Below are 18,885 nucleotides of genomic sequence, written 5' to 3' on the forward strand. Positions count from 1 at the left end.
GTTCTGAACTAGTTGCTAATGCTTATAAATGGCTTCATATAAAACCAGATTTCTAAGGGCGCCTGGGTGGCTCAGTTGGTTAAGCGGCCGACTTCAGCTCAGGTCATGATCTCACGGTCCGTGAGTTCGAGCCCCGCGTCGGGCTCTGTGCTGACAGCTCAGAGCCTGGAGCCTGTTTCGGATTCTGCATCTCCCTCTCTCTGACCCTTCCCCGTTCATGCTCTGTCTCTCCCTGTCTCAGAAATAAATAAAACGTTAAAAAAATAAATAAATAAAACCAGATTTCTAGTTTCTCTTGAAAAATGAAATCTTGGCACCAATGGATTATATGCATATTAATGATGAACCAGGACTGCATGGTGGCTATTCCTTTGTAGACAGGGAAAGTGGTCCAATTTGCCACAGTTTCTGCCCTCGTTTTATGTTTGTTTACACCAGTCCCATTTCACTTGTATGTGTACATTTTGTTGAATGCTCTTTTCTATAGGCAAATAAAAACATGAAAAGGCATGTATGTAAAAAATTCCTTAACTTTTTCATTAATAAATTAGTGAAGACATCATAAACTTCTCTGCTTTATTGGGTTTTCTGGCGCATTCATTTCCTGAAAAAGGTGATAAGAAATACAGAGGTATAAGAAGCAGTCAACATCCCAGAGATATTAACTTCTTCCCAACTTTTGCCAGCAAACCACTATATTGTCTGGTGAAAAAGATGACAGAAAAGTTTTATACTTCCTGGAGTTCCACTATCTTACGCTGTAATTTCTTTAGGTCTTTCTGTATTTTATATTTCTCTAAATCCATCTTTGTTTTCTGTATTTGTTGGAGGGAGCTGAGAGAGTCATGAATTGACTTAAATCCTGGAAGAGGATATGAGAAAAGGTATATTGAAATTAAACAATGCATTAGAATTTTTTTTTTAAACAAAAGTTGCTAATCAGCGCTTCTGCCATAATTGGTCATCATTTAAAGCATATTAAATTCCATTAAGACCAGCATAAAAATGCACAATAACCCATTTCTTCTATGTCATGAAGATATATTAGCGATAGTGTTTCCGCTTGTATCTGGCTTCATCGGGAAAATTTAATTCAATTCCTCTCCTTCTCCTTGCCCAAATATATTGCATAACTAAATAATTCTATATTTCAAGAGAGAAATTTAAAATATTTTCTTCTCTCTGTATGCTTTAATAAGAGATTTGGATGATCTCTTTTTTAATCCTTGTTACCAAATTGAAGACAAAGAACACAGGTGAGATTTTAAAACTTCTCAGAAAGTGACCTGTTGAGGGACCTAAGGAGTGGCCACCAGCTGTTCCCCCTGCACCCCCCACCGCCAGCACCTTCTCTTTTATGCAGGTCTAGTCACTCATGACCACAGACCCACCAGACTGCAAGCTTCTTAGGGTACAGCCCATTTCTTAATCACTGGGCCTTTCAAATAGTCATTTCTCAACACATTTTTATTAAAGGCATAAAAGAGCACACCATTAATTTGAAATTCCCCTTTCCTAGAACTTCCAGTTAGTAAAATGCAGAAAAAAAGCAGAATGCAAATTCCTCTTTGGCTCATCCTGGGGTTATACTAATGGGTGAATGTAATGAAACCTCTGGTATTTAAGTAGAAAGCAGGGACCTAAAACAAGGGCCAGTTAAGTTTGGAATGTGATTCCTGACCAGATAATTCATTATTTTGGTTTGACAATGGGAGATGGGGATAGGGGCAGTGTGGGTCAGATTTCCAGGCAGCAAATTTTACTTATATGCTATGAGCATCGAGCATCGGGGAGAATGAGAATATAATATCTTCCCAAGACACCTTCAAGGCATCTCTGTACAGGATCAACATTTGAGAGAATTTGCAGGCATTTTTCTGAGAACTAGAAGACGGAAAATGAGTTGGGACTTTCTTTAATAAAGGAACCTCTGGTTCTGGTAATTTGCTCAGAATTGTGACTGGAGGCAGATGGCTGCTCCCCAGCTCCTATCCCATGTCCTTCCCTTTGACAAATTAGATGAGCCTTTCAAATTAATCCTCTTTGATGTTAGCTCAGCTTGACACTGCTGCCATTAGCCTCCTTAAGAAGAAAAGCAGTCATTATACCGGACTCTGTTAATTCATCTCTCTCTCTCACTTGTAAAGGTCAGGTCTCCAGTCTGACATCCGTCCAGGCTCATTACCTGCAGTTCAATGAGGGGCATTCGATTTCAAGTCCTGATTTCATGACATACCACAAGTCAGGTCTTGATCTCAAAGACGTTCCAAGTCTAACAATTCTATGATTCTATGATCTCCGTAAAAAAACAAAAAACAAACAAAAAAAAAAAACAAACAAAAACAACCTCACAGTGTTGGCAAGCTTGTGACACTGCCCAGTCTGAATGAAGAATGTGAACTTGTTTATCTACCTTCCAATGGCATGCTGACATTCTATGGGATATTGAGAAAAGTGAGATTAAATACGGAAGGATATCAATAATGACAAGACTGATCCATGGCCATGAGCTCCAAGTAGACAACTCTGAGGAATTGGATAAGCAAGAGCTAGTGTTCTTAATCAAAGGTGTCTGCTCACCTGATTGATATTCAGTCTGAATTTTCTCTAATTCACCCCAGATGTGCTTTTCCAGTTGGTTCATCTTTTTGGACAGTTTATTTTCTATATGCTTTACTGTACTTAGTTCTGCTTCCTGTTTCTCTGTGTTAACGAAATTCTCTAATTTGCTTGAAAGTTTCAGTAATTTCTCTTCCATTTTATTTTCAGACTTTTCCTATAAAAGATATCATGAGATAAAACTGCAGAAAAGAAAACTTAGGTGGATATGTACTTCAGCTTAAGGAATGTTTTTAACAAGTTCACTTTTATTTATTTTATTTTTTTAAATATTTATTATTATTATTATTATTTTTTTTTTTTTTTTTTTTTTGAGAGTGAGAGAGAGAGCATAAGCAGCGAAGGGGCAGAGAGAAAAGGAGACACAGAATCTGAAACAGGCTCCAGGTTCTGAGCTGTCAGCACACAGCCTCAGGGCTCGAACTCATCACCCGTGAGATCATGACCTGAGCCAAAGTCAGCCACTTAACCGACTGAGCCACCCAGGCGCCCCAACAACTTCACTTTTCCATATTAAACATGAAAATTCCAACCAGGTTCCTTTGTATCTAAAACTGTGTTCACATGTGTGAGAGTTCATCCCTTTGCTTGGCCTTGTTTGCAGTTTCTAGAATTCTGCATGTGATAGGAGAAAGAAAAGAAAGGACTGTGGTTTTGCTGAAATGTCTTGAGGAGTTGGAATTACAGTCTAGTGTTTAAAGAAGTGTGGTCAAGGAAGGCATTTTATTTATTTTTTAATTTTTTTAATCTTTATTTATTTTTGAGAGAGACAGAGTGGAAGCGGGGGAGGGGCAGAGAGAGAGGGAGACACAGAATCCGAAGCAGGCTCCAGGCCCTAAACTGTCAGCACAGAGCCCTATGCAGGGCTAAAACTCACGAGCTGTGAGATCATGACGTGAGCCGAAGTCAGACGCTCAACTGACTGAGCCACCCAGACGCCTGAAGGGAGGCATTTTAGACACTTCTTTAAGCTCCTGGGTCATGTTTCTGTTACACATTCCTATTCCCTCGAGCTTCGTATCTCCACGTGGACAGAGTTCAGCTAGAACAGTGATTCTTGACCTCTGTTGTCTATTGATATCACCTGGACCATCACACAGCCACTACCACCACCCCGCCCCTCACGAAACTGATTTAATTGGTCCACAGTGGAACTCAGGAATTTATCTAGTTGAAAAACTCTCCAGGTGATTCTAATTGCAGCGAGGTGGGGACTTCATGGACGCCCCAGGCTCAGGAGCTTCTCTGCTCCTCCTCACCCTCTCACAGGGAACTTGCCAGCAGGAACTGGGTGACAGTGACTTGGCCCCATTGTTCCTCCTATTTTTTATTATTATTTTTTTAACATTTATTTATTTTTGAGAGACAGAGCATGAGCAGGGGAGGGGCAGAGAGAGGAGGAGACACAGAATCTAGAAGCAGGCTCCTGGTTCTGAGCTGTCAGCGCCGAACCCCACGTGGGGCTGGAACTCATGAATCACCAGACCATGACCTAGGCCAAAGTCGGACACCCAACCGACCGATCCACCCAGGCGCCCCCCTCCTATTTTTGGCCCTGCTTGCATCAGGGAAGTGGATTCCAGCCTCTTTCTTACTTGTGGTGGAAAGCTTCTGCCTGCAGGTGACCCTGTGGTCACCTAGTGCTGCCTATAACTGGTGGATGAGTCTGTCTAAATCCTAAAGAACTAGCAAGCCCTGTTGGCTGCATGTTGGACCACACAGACTTCAATAGCCTTATCAGTGATAAAGCTGGAACGGTTATCTACATCTCTTGGATTCCTGCCTCTGTCAGCTGTCTACAGACTCAGCTGCCCAAAGCCCCTCTACCGAAATTCCAGAAACATCTTATTTGAATCACCAGCAAGGCTGGCAGTCACTGATGACACGGATGGCCCTGTGTTGCTCTCCCATTGGGGCTAGCAGCTGGTTGGATGCGCTGCTTGGAGTGAGGGGTACCTGCAATCAACAGATTTCCCCTCCATCCTGGTAGTCTTGCCCCAAAGCTGGGAGTTTCTCTATGAGGTTGCCTCTGGAAAAGAAGTTTTGAAAACCTTTGATCGACGGATGGATCTTCAGAGAGGTAAACTGACTTGTCTATGGCAGAAGTTTTCAGGTTTTACTGTGTCTAAGTGTCCTCCAGGAGGCTTGCCTAGGTGCACAGATCTCCAGGGGAGGCCCCAGGGACCTCAGCTCTGGGTTGGAACCGGGAATATGTATTAAAAAAAAAAAAAAAAAACACACCTCTCTTTAGGTTATTATGGGTAGAGCACACTCAGAAGTGTGGGTTCCCGGAGTTGGAGAGTAGCACACAGAACCAAAAGGCAGACCTCTGGATTCCCATTCTGGTGCCAGAAAAGGTTAATTACTGACACAGTGAAGGTTACTGTGAATGTCCCAGTGAAACTTTCAACATCCAGACAAGGACTATGCAGCTGTTTACTTACCAGCTTCTCCTGTAGGAGCTTCAGACATTGATTTAAATGGCCAAGGTGGTCTTTTTCATAGTTGAGGAACTGTTTCTCTGTCCATTTTTGATGGTTCTCAACTGCCTCATATAGGTTGTTTGAAACTGAATTAAATCTAAGGGGGGAAATAGTTATATTTTAATAAAGTAAATTTAAACATAAAACCAAAATTTAGTATTGACAAACTGCAGTTTTTTCAGATGATGAGGTTCAAGATGTCTAACAAGTACTTATGGGTTGATGTGGGAGGTAGGGAGCAAGGGAGCACATTTTGGGTCCCTGCCCCAAGCTTGCATTCAACCCAGCTGCTGACAACACTCCTCTGCATACATTAAAATACACATAGACACAAAGACAGACACATGGACACACAGAAACACTTGTATCATCCATCCATGCAGGTTTCCTCTTAGGGCCTGGGGTACATTGTATATGTGGAAGAAACACCTTGACAAGCCACTTGGATGGTGATATCACTCCGGGGTACGTAGGGGTCAGCAAACTTCTTCTATGAAAGGTCGATAGTAAATATTTTAGGCTTTGTGCGCCATATGGTCTCCATTGCAACCAGTCAATTCTTTAACCACTCAGTGCTGCCATTGCAGTGGGAAAGCAGCCACATACAATACAAACAAATGAAAAAAGAACTTGGTTGTCTAATCTAACTTTACATACACTGAAATTTAAGCAACATATAATCACATCATGAAATACATTTTCTAATTTAAAAAATTAGTAGAAAGTGTGCAAATCATTCTTAGCAGTGGGCCGATTTGGCTAAGGGTGGCAGTTGGTGGAATCTCTGTCCTGCAAAGGTCACTACCTGGCTGGGGGAGGAGCTGGGCCAGAGAAAATCATAGGTAGGATGTAGAAAGACCCAGAAGGACTTTGGGAAAGCACAGTGCCCATGGGAGACAGTCCTTGGTTGTCTTTTCTGTCTCAGGTGAGATCCTCAGTAAAGTCCCCTTTGCCTCCAGTGGGTCTCTGTGGATTCTTTAGGGGGTAGGGTTCAGGGAGGGCTTAAAGAGGTACTGAGTTACTCACGTGGGGCAAAAACAGATATAAAATACGCTAAGGTGCAGGAAACGACCGCTGGCATAAAAGTGATGCACCATAGGAATATTAAATAACAGAGAATGAATGATTTTTTAAAATGGAAGTGGATGTTATTACAGAGATTGAAAAGATTGGAATCATATAGCTTCAACATGAAAACTCACTCTAGAATGGCTGAGATTTGAGTAAAAAGGAGAATCCATACCTGGAATGACTGAGAAATATGGTCTGAGAAGAGGAAGGATGAGGATGGGGACTGGCAAGTGGCCTCTGTATGTTTTCTGCATGTGACTAGCTTGTAGTAAAATGTCAGTTTCAAATTCCCTTCTAGAATAGGCACTATATTAGACAGGCAGGAGTAATGCATGTTGTTTATTATTGAAAATATTCAGACTAACTTACAACATGTGGATGGCTTGAAGTAATCATTGCTATAATGCTGTAATTTTTCAGGAAAAAATGTTTCAATAATTTTGCGGTATTTATCACTGGAAATTGCTTAAGACATGCTGGACATATATTGCATGTATGTGTCTCTAGCTTCCTTGAAAAAGTGTTTGGACTAGTATTTGGAAAAGACAAATTATATGAGACCATTTCCAGTTTTTATTTAGAGCAGTGGCCCTCTAACAATGTACGGAGACATTTTTGGTTGTCACAACTTGGAGGTGCTACTGACATGTGGAGTGTGTAGACGACAGAAATACTGCTAAATATCCTACAATGCACAGAACAGCCTCACAGAAAAGAATTACCCATCCCAAACGCCAATAGTGCCCACATTGAGAAACCAGAATTTGGATGATGAAATCAAGGAATGGGAAAAGTTAATTTTCCAGTAGCTGTATTAGCTGTGGTATAATACCTGAATTCTAATCTTCATCGCTTTGAATTATCACATGTTTTGATACGGAGAGAGATACTTTTCACATAGAAAGCGTATCTTGATTCAGGTGAGTATTTCCACATTGAGAAGATACCATCGGCCACAGTTCCTGCTAATCTAATCATGATTTCCAAACACCTGTGCTACTGACTAACAGCTGATGGATCTCAAATAAGTTCCCAACTGACACATGGACAGCCTCATTTTAGCCAACTGTTTTCTATGTCTGGAACACTCTTCCTTAGAATACCCAGCGGCTCCTGCCCTCATTTCATTCAGATATCTTTTCAAGCACCATTTCCCTCCTTAACATAGGACTGTGTTTGTTGGTTTGTTTTTATTTTTATTTGAGAGCATGCAAGCACACAAGTGGGGGAGGGGCAAAGGGAGACTCTTAAGCAGGCTCCATACCCAGCAAGGAGCCCGACTCAGGGCTTGATCTCACGACTGTGAAATCGTGACCCGAGTAGAAATCAAGAGTCTGATGTTTAACTGACTGAGCCGCCCAGGCGCCCCAGGACTTTTTTAAAACCACACTTTAAAAAAAAATTTATTTTTCCCCATCTGACCCTCCCTTATTCCTTTACCCTACTTTATTTTTTCCAAAATGCTGATCACCATGTGATATATACAATTTGTGTGCTGTCTACTTCACTAGAATCTAAGCTCCATGAAAGCAAGGAATTTGCTTTGTTCATGGCTGTGAACAGTGGCTGGAATTTAGAAAGCGCTCGATGAATAGTTGTTGAATAAATGATTCATTGTTTCTCATTTAATACCCTTTACTAGAGCTGAATAGTTGTTGAATAAATGATTCATTGTTTCTCATTTAATACCCTTTACTAGAGCTGTTCACAAATAACAAATTGTACATTTGCTTAGATATTTAGATATCTAATCTTCAATTTTCATCTTGTCTTTCCTATCTGTGGTGGAAATATTAATTAATAGTGATTGTTAAGAGGGACAGTAAATCCCCAGATAATCAAGAGGTAGCTTTGCAATTGGAAATCCAGCCTTCAGTGTGCACTTTTACTGTGTATGTAAATAAGAACATTTACTACTGATGTGATATTAACATCCCTCTGAAAACCAGGGAACCATTAAATGTGACCAAGTAATATCTCCAGAAGTGCATATCAGTAATTAGAATTCTGAAATTAAAATAGTCATAAAGAATGAGTTATTACCTGTGATCATTTTATTATAAGGTTTTGCCTGCAATTAGAGACTGACTTTACTGGTTACCATGAAAAAATCAGAACTGGTAGTTTATGAAAATATGAAAGCATTTTTTAAAAAGCATTCTCCTTGAAAGATAAAAAAGGATAAGCTAAAATAAAGGTTTATATACATCTCCTTTACTTAGACTTTCTCCTAACATAATGGGCATGGCTTTCCATGAAAGAATGACTTTTCTGTGAATTACAGTATTTATACTTAAAATTTCAACAGGATGAAATATGACATTCACATTTTAGTTCCCAAATCCTCTATTCCAATAATTATGGTAGTATTTCTATCAGATGTAGATAGATATAGGGTGCCTGGGTGGCTCAGTCAGTTAAGCGTCCAACTTCGACTCAGCTCATGATCTCACAGTTCGTGGGTTCCAGCCCCACATTAGGCTCTGTGCTGACAGCTTGGAGCCTGCTTCAGATTCTGTCTCCGTCTCTGCCCCTCCCCCACTTGCACACTTTCTCTCTCTCAAAAATGAATATTTTTATTTTTTATTTTTTTTTATTTTTTTTTCAACATTTATTTTTGGGACAGAGAGAGACAGAGCATGAACGGGGGAGGGGCAGAGAGAGAGGGAGACACAGAATCGGAAACAGGCTCCAGGCTCTGAGCCATCAGCCCAGAGCCCGACGCGGGGCTCGAACTCACGGACCGCGAGATCGTGACCTGGCTGAAGTCGGACGCTTAACCGACTGCGCCACCCAGGAGCCCCAAAAATGAATATTTTTAAAAATTTGTAGTTAGATATAGATAGGTAGATAAGTAAGTAGGTAGCATAGATAGCTGATTTTCTTTTTCAAAAAACACAAAAGTCAGACTTTTAAATTATGGCCACAGATCTTACTAGAATAATGTGGGATACAGTTAAAAAATTTTTTATATTGGTGGAATCAACTTAATATACACACCAAGGGCAATTATAAGGGAGAAAGTCACAAAAGCATAAAATAAAATTTAATGGGGAGTCATAGACACAGCAGATGGCTGTGATGAACATGAATGGTGAGGACAGAGTGTAGGGCTTGCAACAGTCATCCTAGTGACCTCTGTGGTTATGGTTGACATACGTAAATGAGGACATAGCTCCAATCTGGGGCTTTTTTTTTTTTTTTTTAAACCAGTTCTCTTAAGTCTTAAACTCATTGGCTTGCATTTAATAATCAATTGAACTTTTCCAGAAGACATGAAAAGTTTGATTTCTTGAAAAATGTTACTCTTAATAGGCTCTCAAGAATTCAGATAGTGGATTTAACCAAGTCAGTTTTGGAGACTGAACCTAAGATTTTAAATTTCATGTCAGAAGAAAGAAATTAATTCTAAGAAAATTATTTCTACTAAGTTTGTGCCTATCTACTTCGACTTCTTCTTTATGTCCTAATGATGCAAGTAAAGAGCAACTCCAACTCCATTCTGATAGGAAGCTTTTTGCTTGTTGTTCCATATTGTACTTGAGCTTAAATCCCAGTACCTTCATAGCTTCTTACCTTCATAGTTTCAAGAAGATGTGATCTTCCCATTCCCTAAATTTCTGTAGTACAATTAGCTTACTAATGGCTGGAGTTGTGAGATGGAGGTGTCATAGATTGACAAAACAACCTGAGGTTTGGAGTCAGATATTTTCTCTTCTTTTTTTTTTTTTTTTTTTTTTTTTTTAACGTTTATTTATTTTTGGGACAGAGAGAGACAGAGCATGAACGGGGGAGGGGCAGAGAGAGAGGGAGACACAGAATCGGAAACAGGCTCCAGGCTCTGAGCCATCAGCCCAGAGCCCGATGCGGGGCTCGAACTCAGGGACCGCGAGATCGTGACCTGGTTGAAGTCGGACGCTTAACCGACTGCGCCACCCAGGCGCCCCTGGAGTCAGATATTTTCTAGCGATGTGACTTTGGGCAAAGTATTTAATTTCTATGATTGTGTTTCCTCATCATTAAAATGGGGAGAAGACTTACACTGCAGAGATGGACGCACCTGAATATCTTGGTCACTTAGGGATTGGTAGACATTCAGAAATAACAATTAGTACATTTCTTATTTCTGTCTACTGATCTATTTCCTCTAACACTGTCTTAACTTTTACTTCGTGTTTAGCTTTTCACTTATTTGTATATTTCCCCCCTACTGTATATGGCTATGATGTTGTCTTTGAGTATTCCAAAACACAACTTACACATTATTGATTTTCAAAATATTCATTGGCTATTTGCATCTGAATGTGCTGGGTGCTGAGAATACGAAGATGGATGAGACATATCCTCGACTTGAATAGTTTGTAACATAATACTGTGGTAGCATTTTCAAAGCTGTATGGGAAGATTTGAGTCTATGCATTTGCTTCATTGACCGTATACTTTTTCTTTTCTAATAAATCACTATCAATTAAACATTGTCAGCAGCAAGAACTATCTAGGGAGTGACTAATAGGTACTTCCCCTGCTAAACCCTTCCTAAAAAGACAGCCATATTTTATGATGACTAAGACTCTTGCTCTATAAGCACTAAGTTGTTAGCTTAGGAAGTTATTTAGCTGAACATGTGACTAAGACCTTTCTGGAAAAAGGAGTCTCCATGTTGGTGTTCAGATGAAGAGCCTGTGCATCTCCTTTGTTAGGTCTAGTGATGAATGCCAAAGTCCTAGGAATTCACTAGAAAACCACAGACAGTATTGGGGCTTTTAAGTTGTATATAAGACATAAATTTAATTGGCCACTAAACTTGAAATTGTTAAAGTTTCTAAATGGTAAAACTGTCCAATTAAACACATTTTTGAATGCTATTAAATTTTTTTTTTAATCCCTTTTCTCAGAGACAGTAGTTTCTTAAAAAAGGAAAAGCAAATACTATACCCCATCTACTTTAATTGGAGAAATGCTCTGAATGGAAAAGAAAAAAAAAAGAGAGTCCTACTTGCTTTACTTTCTCTTTGAAGAAAATATATTAGTAATAAATATCTCAGTCAAAGGGTTAATATCTCTAATGTGAAGGAATCCTACAAATTGATAAGAATATGAGGAAATCATGATATAAACTTTGACAAATGATAAGAATGGGTAATTCACAGAAAAGAAAATTCAAATGGTGAAGGGAAAGCAAATAGAAACAAAACATTCAATCTTCATCCTTGAATTGGCACATATTAAAAAGAACATCCAGTGTTGATAAGAATGTAGAGAAAGTCTTCTCATATATTGCTGGTGGAAGTGTGCATTGCTACGTTAAAAAAATAATAATAAATTTATAAAAATTAATAAATGAACTCTTTGACCTAGGAATCTTGCCGGTAGAAATAAAAACATCTAAATTTAAGGATATTTAAAGATATATACATGCAATAATTTTGGGGTTTGTTTGGGGTAGCTGTAAACTGGAAAGAATCAATATAATAAGTGATTGAATTAGCTATAGCACATCTGTAAGTTAAAATATTACACAACTATTAAACTAATGTTAGAATAATACTCACTGATCTAGAGAGATGATTACAATGCACTATAAAAAAGCAAATTATTGAGTAATGTGTATAGGGTGTTATTTTAAAAAGCCATGTTCTTTCTATACAAATAGTGTATGATACATAAAATATATATAAACATCCTTTTTCTGTTAGATATTTATATTAACAAGGAGGACAGTGTGGGAGGACATATCTCTGGTGTTAGCATTGGTTACTTCAAGGAAGCTGAGATGGAGAACTTTTTTTCATCTTTGTTTTATTTTGTTACTTTTTATTTTATTAAAAAAATTTTTTTTAAGTTTATTTATTTTGAGCGAGAGAGAGCATGAACAAGGGAGGGGCAGAGAGAGAGGGAGAGAGAGAGAGAATCCCAAGCAGGCTCTGAGCTGTAAGTGCAGAGCCCGATGTGGAGCTCAGACTCATGAACCACGAGATCATGACCTGAGCTGAAACCAAGAGTTGGACGCTTAACCAACTGAGCCATCCAGGTGCCCCTTTTTCTAAATTTATTTTTAATGTTTATTCTTGAGACAGAAAGAGAGAGAGAGAGAGAGAGGGTGCAAGTGGGGGAGGGCAGAAAGAGAGGGAGACACAGAATCTGAAGCAAGCTTCAGGCTCTGAGCTATCAGCATAGAGCCCCACGCAGGGCTCGAACTCACGAATCCGTGAGATCATGACCTGAGCCAAAGTTGGACGCTTAACCAACTGAGCCACTTAGGTGCCCTGATTTTCTATTTGTTAACGTACTTCATCCATTTAAGCCAGTATTCCATTCCAGATTATAAATCCCTTTTCTCCCCCAGGAAAATCATTTCTTAAAGTGTACCTCTAGAAACAGTTTACTCTTCTACTTTGGACACTTTATTTAATTCTAAGCTAATGGGATTAGACCAAGCACCACACAGATATTTACTGGGCATCCTCATTGCACTGGAATTTAAGTATCTAGACATGCTTTTTTATTGTATGAAGTAAGTGGCTATATTCTCTTTACACAAGATATTTACTTCTTTGAATTTTAGAGATGAGTATAGTTTTTCATCAGTGTCTAGGACACACATATTTCCCAATTTAACATCTCTGAAATCAGGAGGTATCTTAAAAATTAGATTTGATGAAATACTGTAAGGATGGGGGGAAATGGAGCAAGCAGAGTATATTCAGAACACTGGATTTGACCAAGTCATTAAACCCAAGTGGAAAATCCAAGAGGAAAAAGAACAAGGAGAGAAGAGGCAGTAAGGTAGTATCATCCAAGAGACTAGAATTTTCCTTTGCCTGTGCCAGGATTCCAGGAAATGGTGGTCTTTTATACAAGAAAGGAGGATTGGGGAATAAGGAGGCCAATAATTTGAATGTTTGTGGAGTCTTGTCTCTTTTACTGTGCGTAGGGGAGAACTCAGTGAAGATAGGACATAAACCGGTCTTAAAAAAAGGATAATGTAAAGAAGGTAGAGAATCTTAGAAGAAATTTTAAAAAGAAAGCTTGTAAATCAAACTTGTTTTAATAATTATTTGGTAGTCTTGGGGAATTGATGTATATTCAATGAAGTGTGTTACATTGAGACATATAGTTGATGATAAGTTCAAATTACTCTTTGGAAAAGGTCAGGATGTATATCAATTCAGTTGCAATACATAAACAAAGAGAATTACAATGTCCATTCTTTAAAAATTTTTTATTTAAATTCCAATTAGCTAACATACAGTGTAATTAGTTTCAGGTGTACAAATTAGTGATTCAACGCTTACATATAATGCCCAGTGCTCATTACAAGTGCCCTTCTTAATCCCCGTCACCTCTTTCACACATCCCCCCACCCACCTCCCCTCATATTTCCTTTATTATGAATATTGTATGAATTACTTTAGTGTAGAGTATTCTCTCTAACAGTTTGTTGCTTTATGTCTTGGCCAGTTTCAAATTCCTGGGATAGATTTTCATTTAAAGCCAATGCTTTCATTAGGCAAAACCTTTTGGAATGTACTTAACAGAATTAAAAATCTTCCATTCACTTACTTGAACTCCAAAAGGTTCATTTCATGGCGATAATCCCCCTGGACCATCTTTAAATTTGAGGTTTGCTCAGAACCGGAAGCCTCAATCTTTCCTAAGAGCTGCATTACCTAATGAAAGTACAAAAGGGAGCTTGTGTGTGTGTGAACAAAATCACTAGCACTTAAATTAATTATACTTTATTCCTGAAAGAGCCAAGAAACAGACTTGAGCCTAAATTAAAGCATATTTGCATTTGAAAATGATCTTTTCTAAAGGAATGATTCAATAGTTACAGAACTATCTTCAAGGAAAGATTTATAGGGAAGTGTTCCATTCTGCTGTCTATAATATTCATCTTGATAATAGGCTACCTAATGATATAACAAAAGCCTGCTATTGATATTGGTTTATCAATTGTTTAATTTTATTGCTTCTTTACTTTTCCCCCAATTACTGTGTAAGCTGGTATGTATCCTCTATCACCACTACAACCTTAGTGCACATCAGTTGACCAATGATAAATATCCACCAAATACTTATTGAATACATGTTTAAATGTACAATTAATTGGGCTCTGAGGAAAACACATGAGTGGCCTAAGATTAGGCCTTAGGAATTTCCTTAGGTGAAATGACTTTAGAGCATAGAAAGATAGGAAACAACAAGTTCCAGGTCTGGAAGTTAGGATAAGAGAGGGTCTTCTACACATCAGAAACATTGAGGAAGTTCCTTTAGGTAAAAGGACTGGTTTGGAAAATAGACACAGAATTGTAGCACATAATCACACATAAACTAATCACCGTCTAGGGGAATGAAACTACATGATGGGCTTTGGCCAAACAGAATTCAGCTCCTGAAACAGTCGCATGGAGGAAAATGGGCAATTAACAAAATCTAAGTTTTGTTTTTTTGTTTTTGTTTTTTAATTTAAATTCAAGTTACTTAACATACAGTGTAGTATTGGTTTCAGGAGTAGAATGTAGTGATTCATCAGTTAGATATAACACCCGATGCTCATCCCAACAAGTGCCCTCTTTAATGCCTATTACCCATTGAGTCAATCCCCCAACCCACCAAAATCTAAGTTCTCTTAGAAAAGAAAGAGATGAATAACAGAAGGGTTTGAATAGATAAATGTTGGGTGGGCAACCAATAGCACATGAATGGCTATTTATAGGAGATTCACTTAAAACAGGCTCCTTATAGGAGGTATACTTAAAGGCAGAATTCTTAACAATAAAATATCAGGCAAATATATCACTGGCAAAAGCAAAGGGAAAGAAAGCCAGGGCGCCTGGGTGGCTCAGTTGGTTAAGCATCTGATTCTTGATTTTGGCTCAGGTCACGATCTCACATTTTGAGTTCAAGCCCCATGTCTGTGCTGTCAGCATGGAACTTGCTTGGGTCTCTCTCTCTCTCTCTTTCTCTCTCTCTCTCTCTCTCTCCCTCTCCCTCCCTCCCTCCCTCCCTCTCTCTCTCTCTCTCTCTCTGCCCCTCCTTTGCTCTCTCTTTCACTCTCTCTCTTTCAAAATAAATGAATAAATAAATAAATGTAAAAGAGTCTTAAAAAGGAAAACTAGCAGAACAATATTGTTAGATAAAATGTCATTTGAGGCAAAATATGTTAAATGGGACAAAGGTGGTCATTTTTACAGAAGAAGAGTAGACTGCACAGTGAAGAAGTTTGAACCTTTATTTACATTATATATTGACTAAAATGTAACAGCTATAGAATTACAAGGATAGACGGAGATGATATATATTAATGATTTTAAATGATTTCTCTGTCACCAACAAGGCCAAATAAGTAAAATATAAATAAACATATAGGAAAATATGAAAAGTATAGCTTATTTAGTCAATTTATATACCAAGCAATCCAACTTGCAAACAGCAAGAAACACTCATTCTTTCCCAGTGCCCAGTCAGCCTTTGCAACAACTAAGTAGATATGTGACTATAAAGAACTCACATTATTCCAGGAAAAGTACAGATCATGATTCTATACTGCCCAGAAAGTAGAAATTAATAAGAAAAGTATAAAGAAACAAAAATCTGACAATTTGTATTAAAAAAAACAAACCTCTTTTAATTCTATTGTTTAATTCCAGTGTTTCACATGGAAATGTGCCTCTCAGATCCCCTACTAGGAGGAGTATAATTGGCCGAGGGCCCGACTGCAATGTTTCATACATATTACCATGTGGGGATATCATACTTCCCATTGGCTGCTTCCAGTGAGTGTCTGAATAGTATTCCTATGATGAGGGACTTTGGTTCAAAGAACTTAATGAAACTATTAGAATGGCTGTCTAAGACCTTCTCTCTTTTTCACTGGAGTCAGAACTATTTTGTAGTCTGATGGCTCTTTCCATCTCTTCCAGCTCTCTCCCCATTTTCCTTCACAGTTGTTTTTTTTTTTTTTTTCTTAGTAAATCTCTTGCTCATCAGCTCTTTTATGGCATTTGCTTCTCAAAGGACTAACACAAGTGTCAAAGAATAACTCAACTCTGCAATTACAATTTACTTAGGAAAGGATAATAAGACATTATATATCAACAGGACACAGCCACATCTATAATCAGTGGTAAATTTGTGGCATTAAATGTTTCCATAATTACATAAAAGGCAGAATAAAGCTATGTAAACCAACAACTAAAGAGAATAAAGCTATGTAAACCAACCATTAAAAAGAATAACAAACCTAACCAAGGGAAAGCAGAATGAAGAGACTGACAAATTGTGATAGGTGGACTGGCTCCTTTAAGATGTCCATTCTCTAATTCCTAGAACCTGTGTATATGATATGTTAGATGGCCAATGGCATTTGTAGCTGTAATTAAGGTTACAGATCTTGAAATAGATTATCCTGTCTTATCCAAGTGGGTCCAATTAAATCACATGAGCCTTTAAAAGCAGAGAACTTTCTCCAGCCAGAGTCAGAGAGATTTGAAGCATGACAAGGACTTGGCCTGTTCCTGGAGAGAGGCCACATGGAAAACATGAGAAAGAAGACTGGCAGCTGGGGGAACATGTCTCCAAATCCAGCAAGAAACTCAGTCACACAACTTCAAGACACTGAATTTGGCCAAAACTTGAATGAGTCTGGAAGAGAACTAATTCCCAGAGCTACCTCAAAGAAACTTAGCCCTGCTGATATCGTGATTTCTGTCTTGTGAGACCCTATGCAGGGGATTTACTCTAGCCCACCAGGCTTTTGACTTGCAGCAACTATGAGCTAATATATTTATGTTGCTATAAACTACTGAGTGTGTGGTCATTTGTTATGGCAGCAATAGCAAACTAATATACAAACATTAAAAAAATTGATAAGTAAAAAAATTATAGGATTGATAGGTAAATCCCAGGGTTGTTTCTTTGAAAAGGTAGTAGACAACATTTTTCTTGGTCTAAACGTAAAGAAAACAAATAAATACTAAAATTAAGAATAAGGAAAGATAGAGTAGTTATAAATACGATCCAAATAATGTAGTGAGAATATTCACAAAGCTGAAGTGATAGACGAAATGGAAGCCAAATAATTATAGATTTTAATTCACTTTTCTCAATCCAAGACAGAAGAAAAAACCAAAAAAATACGTAAGGATACAATAGACCTAAACAATAAGCAATGTTTTAGATAGCAACTGAACTTTGTGCCCTAAAAATACAGAATATATTCTTTTAGAATGTGTAGAAAATTTTTCTATCCAGATGCCAAAATAAATCCCTCAAAGTATTCCAAAAACTCAAACTGGTATATACATAAAAATTTCAATTACAGGGAGGTAAAACTAAAAATGAATACTAGGATAACAAAAAATCCTTAACTCATGAAAAACAACAACCCCTCTTAATCTGTTCAATCAAAGGGAAAAATACAATATACAACTGCAGAATTTCTAGGAAACCATGAGAACACTATATCAACCCTAGAGGATACAGGGAAGTAAATAAATGCTCAGGGAAAATTCATAGTCAAAAATGCTTCTGTCAGCAAAAGATTACAAATATTTTTGGTTCAAAAAGTTAGAAAATTAACAGCAAAACAAATCACAGGAAAAGGGAAAAAAAAAGACAAAAACTTGAATTGCTGAGAACACATGGAGAACAAAATAGAAGAACTTAAAAATACATAAAAAGAGTGGCTCAATGGAGAGGAGTCAATATAATTATTAAAGCACAAATAGCCTAACTAACCAAAGGGTCAAAAAAGCACAAATAAAATGGTGAGGGGAAAAATATAAAAGCAGAAGGAATGAAAATAATCTTCATAGTATTTTGCACAATTTTATGCAAATTAATTTCAAAATCTGGATGAAAAAGGTACTTTTTTCCAAGCAGAAGTAATTTACTAAAGCTGACCCTTGAAAAGATTTTCCATGGAAAAAACTGAGCAAAGATATCAAAGAGCTCTTCTTTCCACTAAATCATTAGGCCTAAATGGCTTCAGAGGCAAACTACTGAATCTTTAAAGAATAGGTCATTGCAATGTTGGTTTCAGAGCATAGAAAAAGAAGGGAAACTTCCAAATTATTTTCATGAAGTCAGCAAAACATTGATTCTAAAATCTGAAAAAGGTTGCACAAAAAGACTAATCTTGTTTATAAATATTGATGCAAACTTCTTAAATAAAATATCAGCAAACAGTATCAGCACAATTTTAGAAACATCAAAATCAAGCACAATTTATTTTTTAAAACAAGAATCGTTTAATAAGAAATATATTAATACAAATAATTATGCCAGCATAGTTGAGGAGAAAACTCACATGATTATCTCCACAAATAATGTTGAAAGGCATTTGACAAATTCGCAATCATTCTGGATTACAAACAAAAACTCAATATAATAGGAATAGTGCATCAAAAATGTTCACTGAGAAAACTAACTTCCCTCACCATAAGGGAAATCCTGGGGGAATTTCCATTAACGTCAGGAACAAGAGCAGGATGACCACTATTCCCACACTACTATTTAATACCATACTGGAGTTATTAAGGCAATTATAGCAGGGAGAGGAATTGTGTGTATGAAAGTGAAAAAAAAATAGGGGCGCCTGGGTGGCTCAGTCGGTTGGGCGTCCGACTTCGGCTCAGGTCATGATCTCGCGGTCCGTGAGTTCGAGCCCCGCGTCGGGCTCTGTGCTGACAGCTCGGAGCCTGGAGCC

At 38.0% G+C, this 18,885-nt stretch overlaps 1 protein-coding gene across 3 annotated transcripts in view; it reads right to left on the bottom strand.

Annotated features, from left to right (window-relative positions):
• Positions 1-562: 562 nt before the first annotated feature.
• FAM81B (family with sequence similarity 81 member B) overlaps positions 563-18,885 on the bottom strand; it is a 56,236-nt gene continuing 37,913 nt past the window's right edge. For all 3 annotated transcript variants that reach the window (XM_086696368.1, XM_025923839.2, XM_086696427.1), the window contains 4 exons: positions 13,737-13,843; positions 5,064-5,199; positions 2,581-2,776; positions 563-862 (listed from right to left, as the gene is read on the bottom strand). In XM_086696368.1, coding sequence (XP_086552494.1) covers positions 729-862; positions 2,581-2,776; positions 5,064-5,199; positions 13,737-13,843 — 573 coding nt within the window. In that variant the 3' untranslated portion in view covers positions 563-728. The remainder of the gene's footprint in view (positions 863-2,580; positions 2,777-5,063; positions 5,200-13,736; positions 13,844-18,885) is intronic.

The sequence above is a fragment of the Puma concolor genome, chromosome A1 (genome assembly GCF_028749965.1).
Source record: "Puma concolor isolate L17-30 chromosome A1, mPumCon1.1.hap2, whole genome shotgun sequence".
NCBI classification, from domain to species: domain Eukaryota; kingdom Metazoa; phylum Chordata; class Mammalia; order Carnivora; family Felidae; genus Puma; species Puma concolor.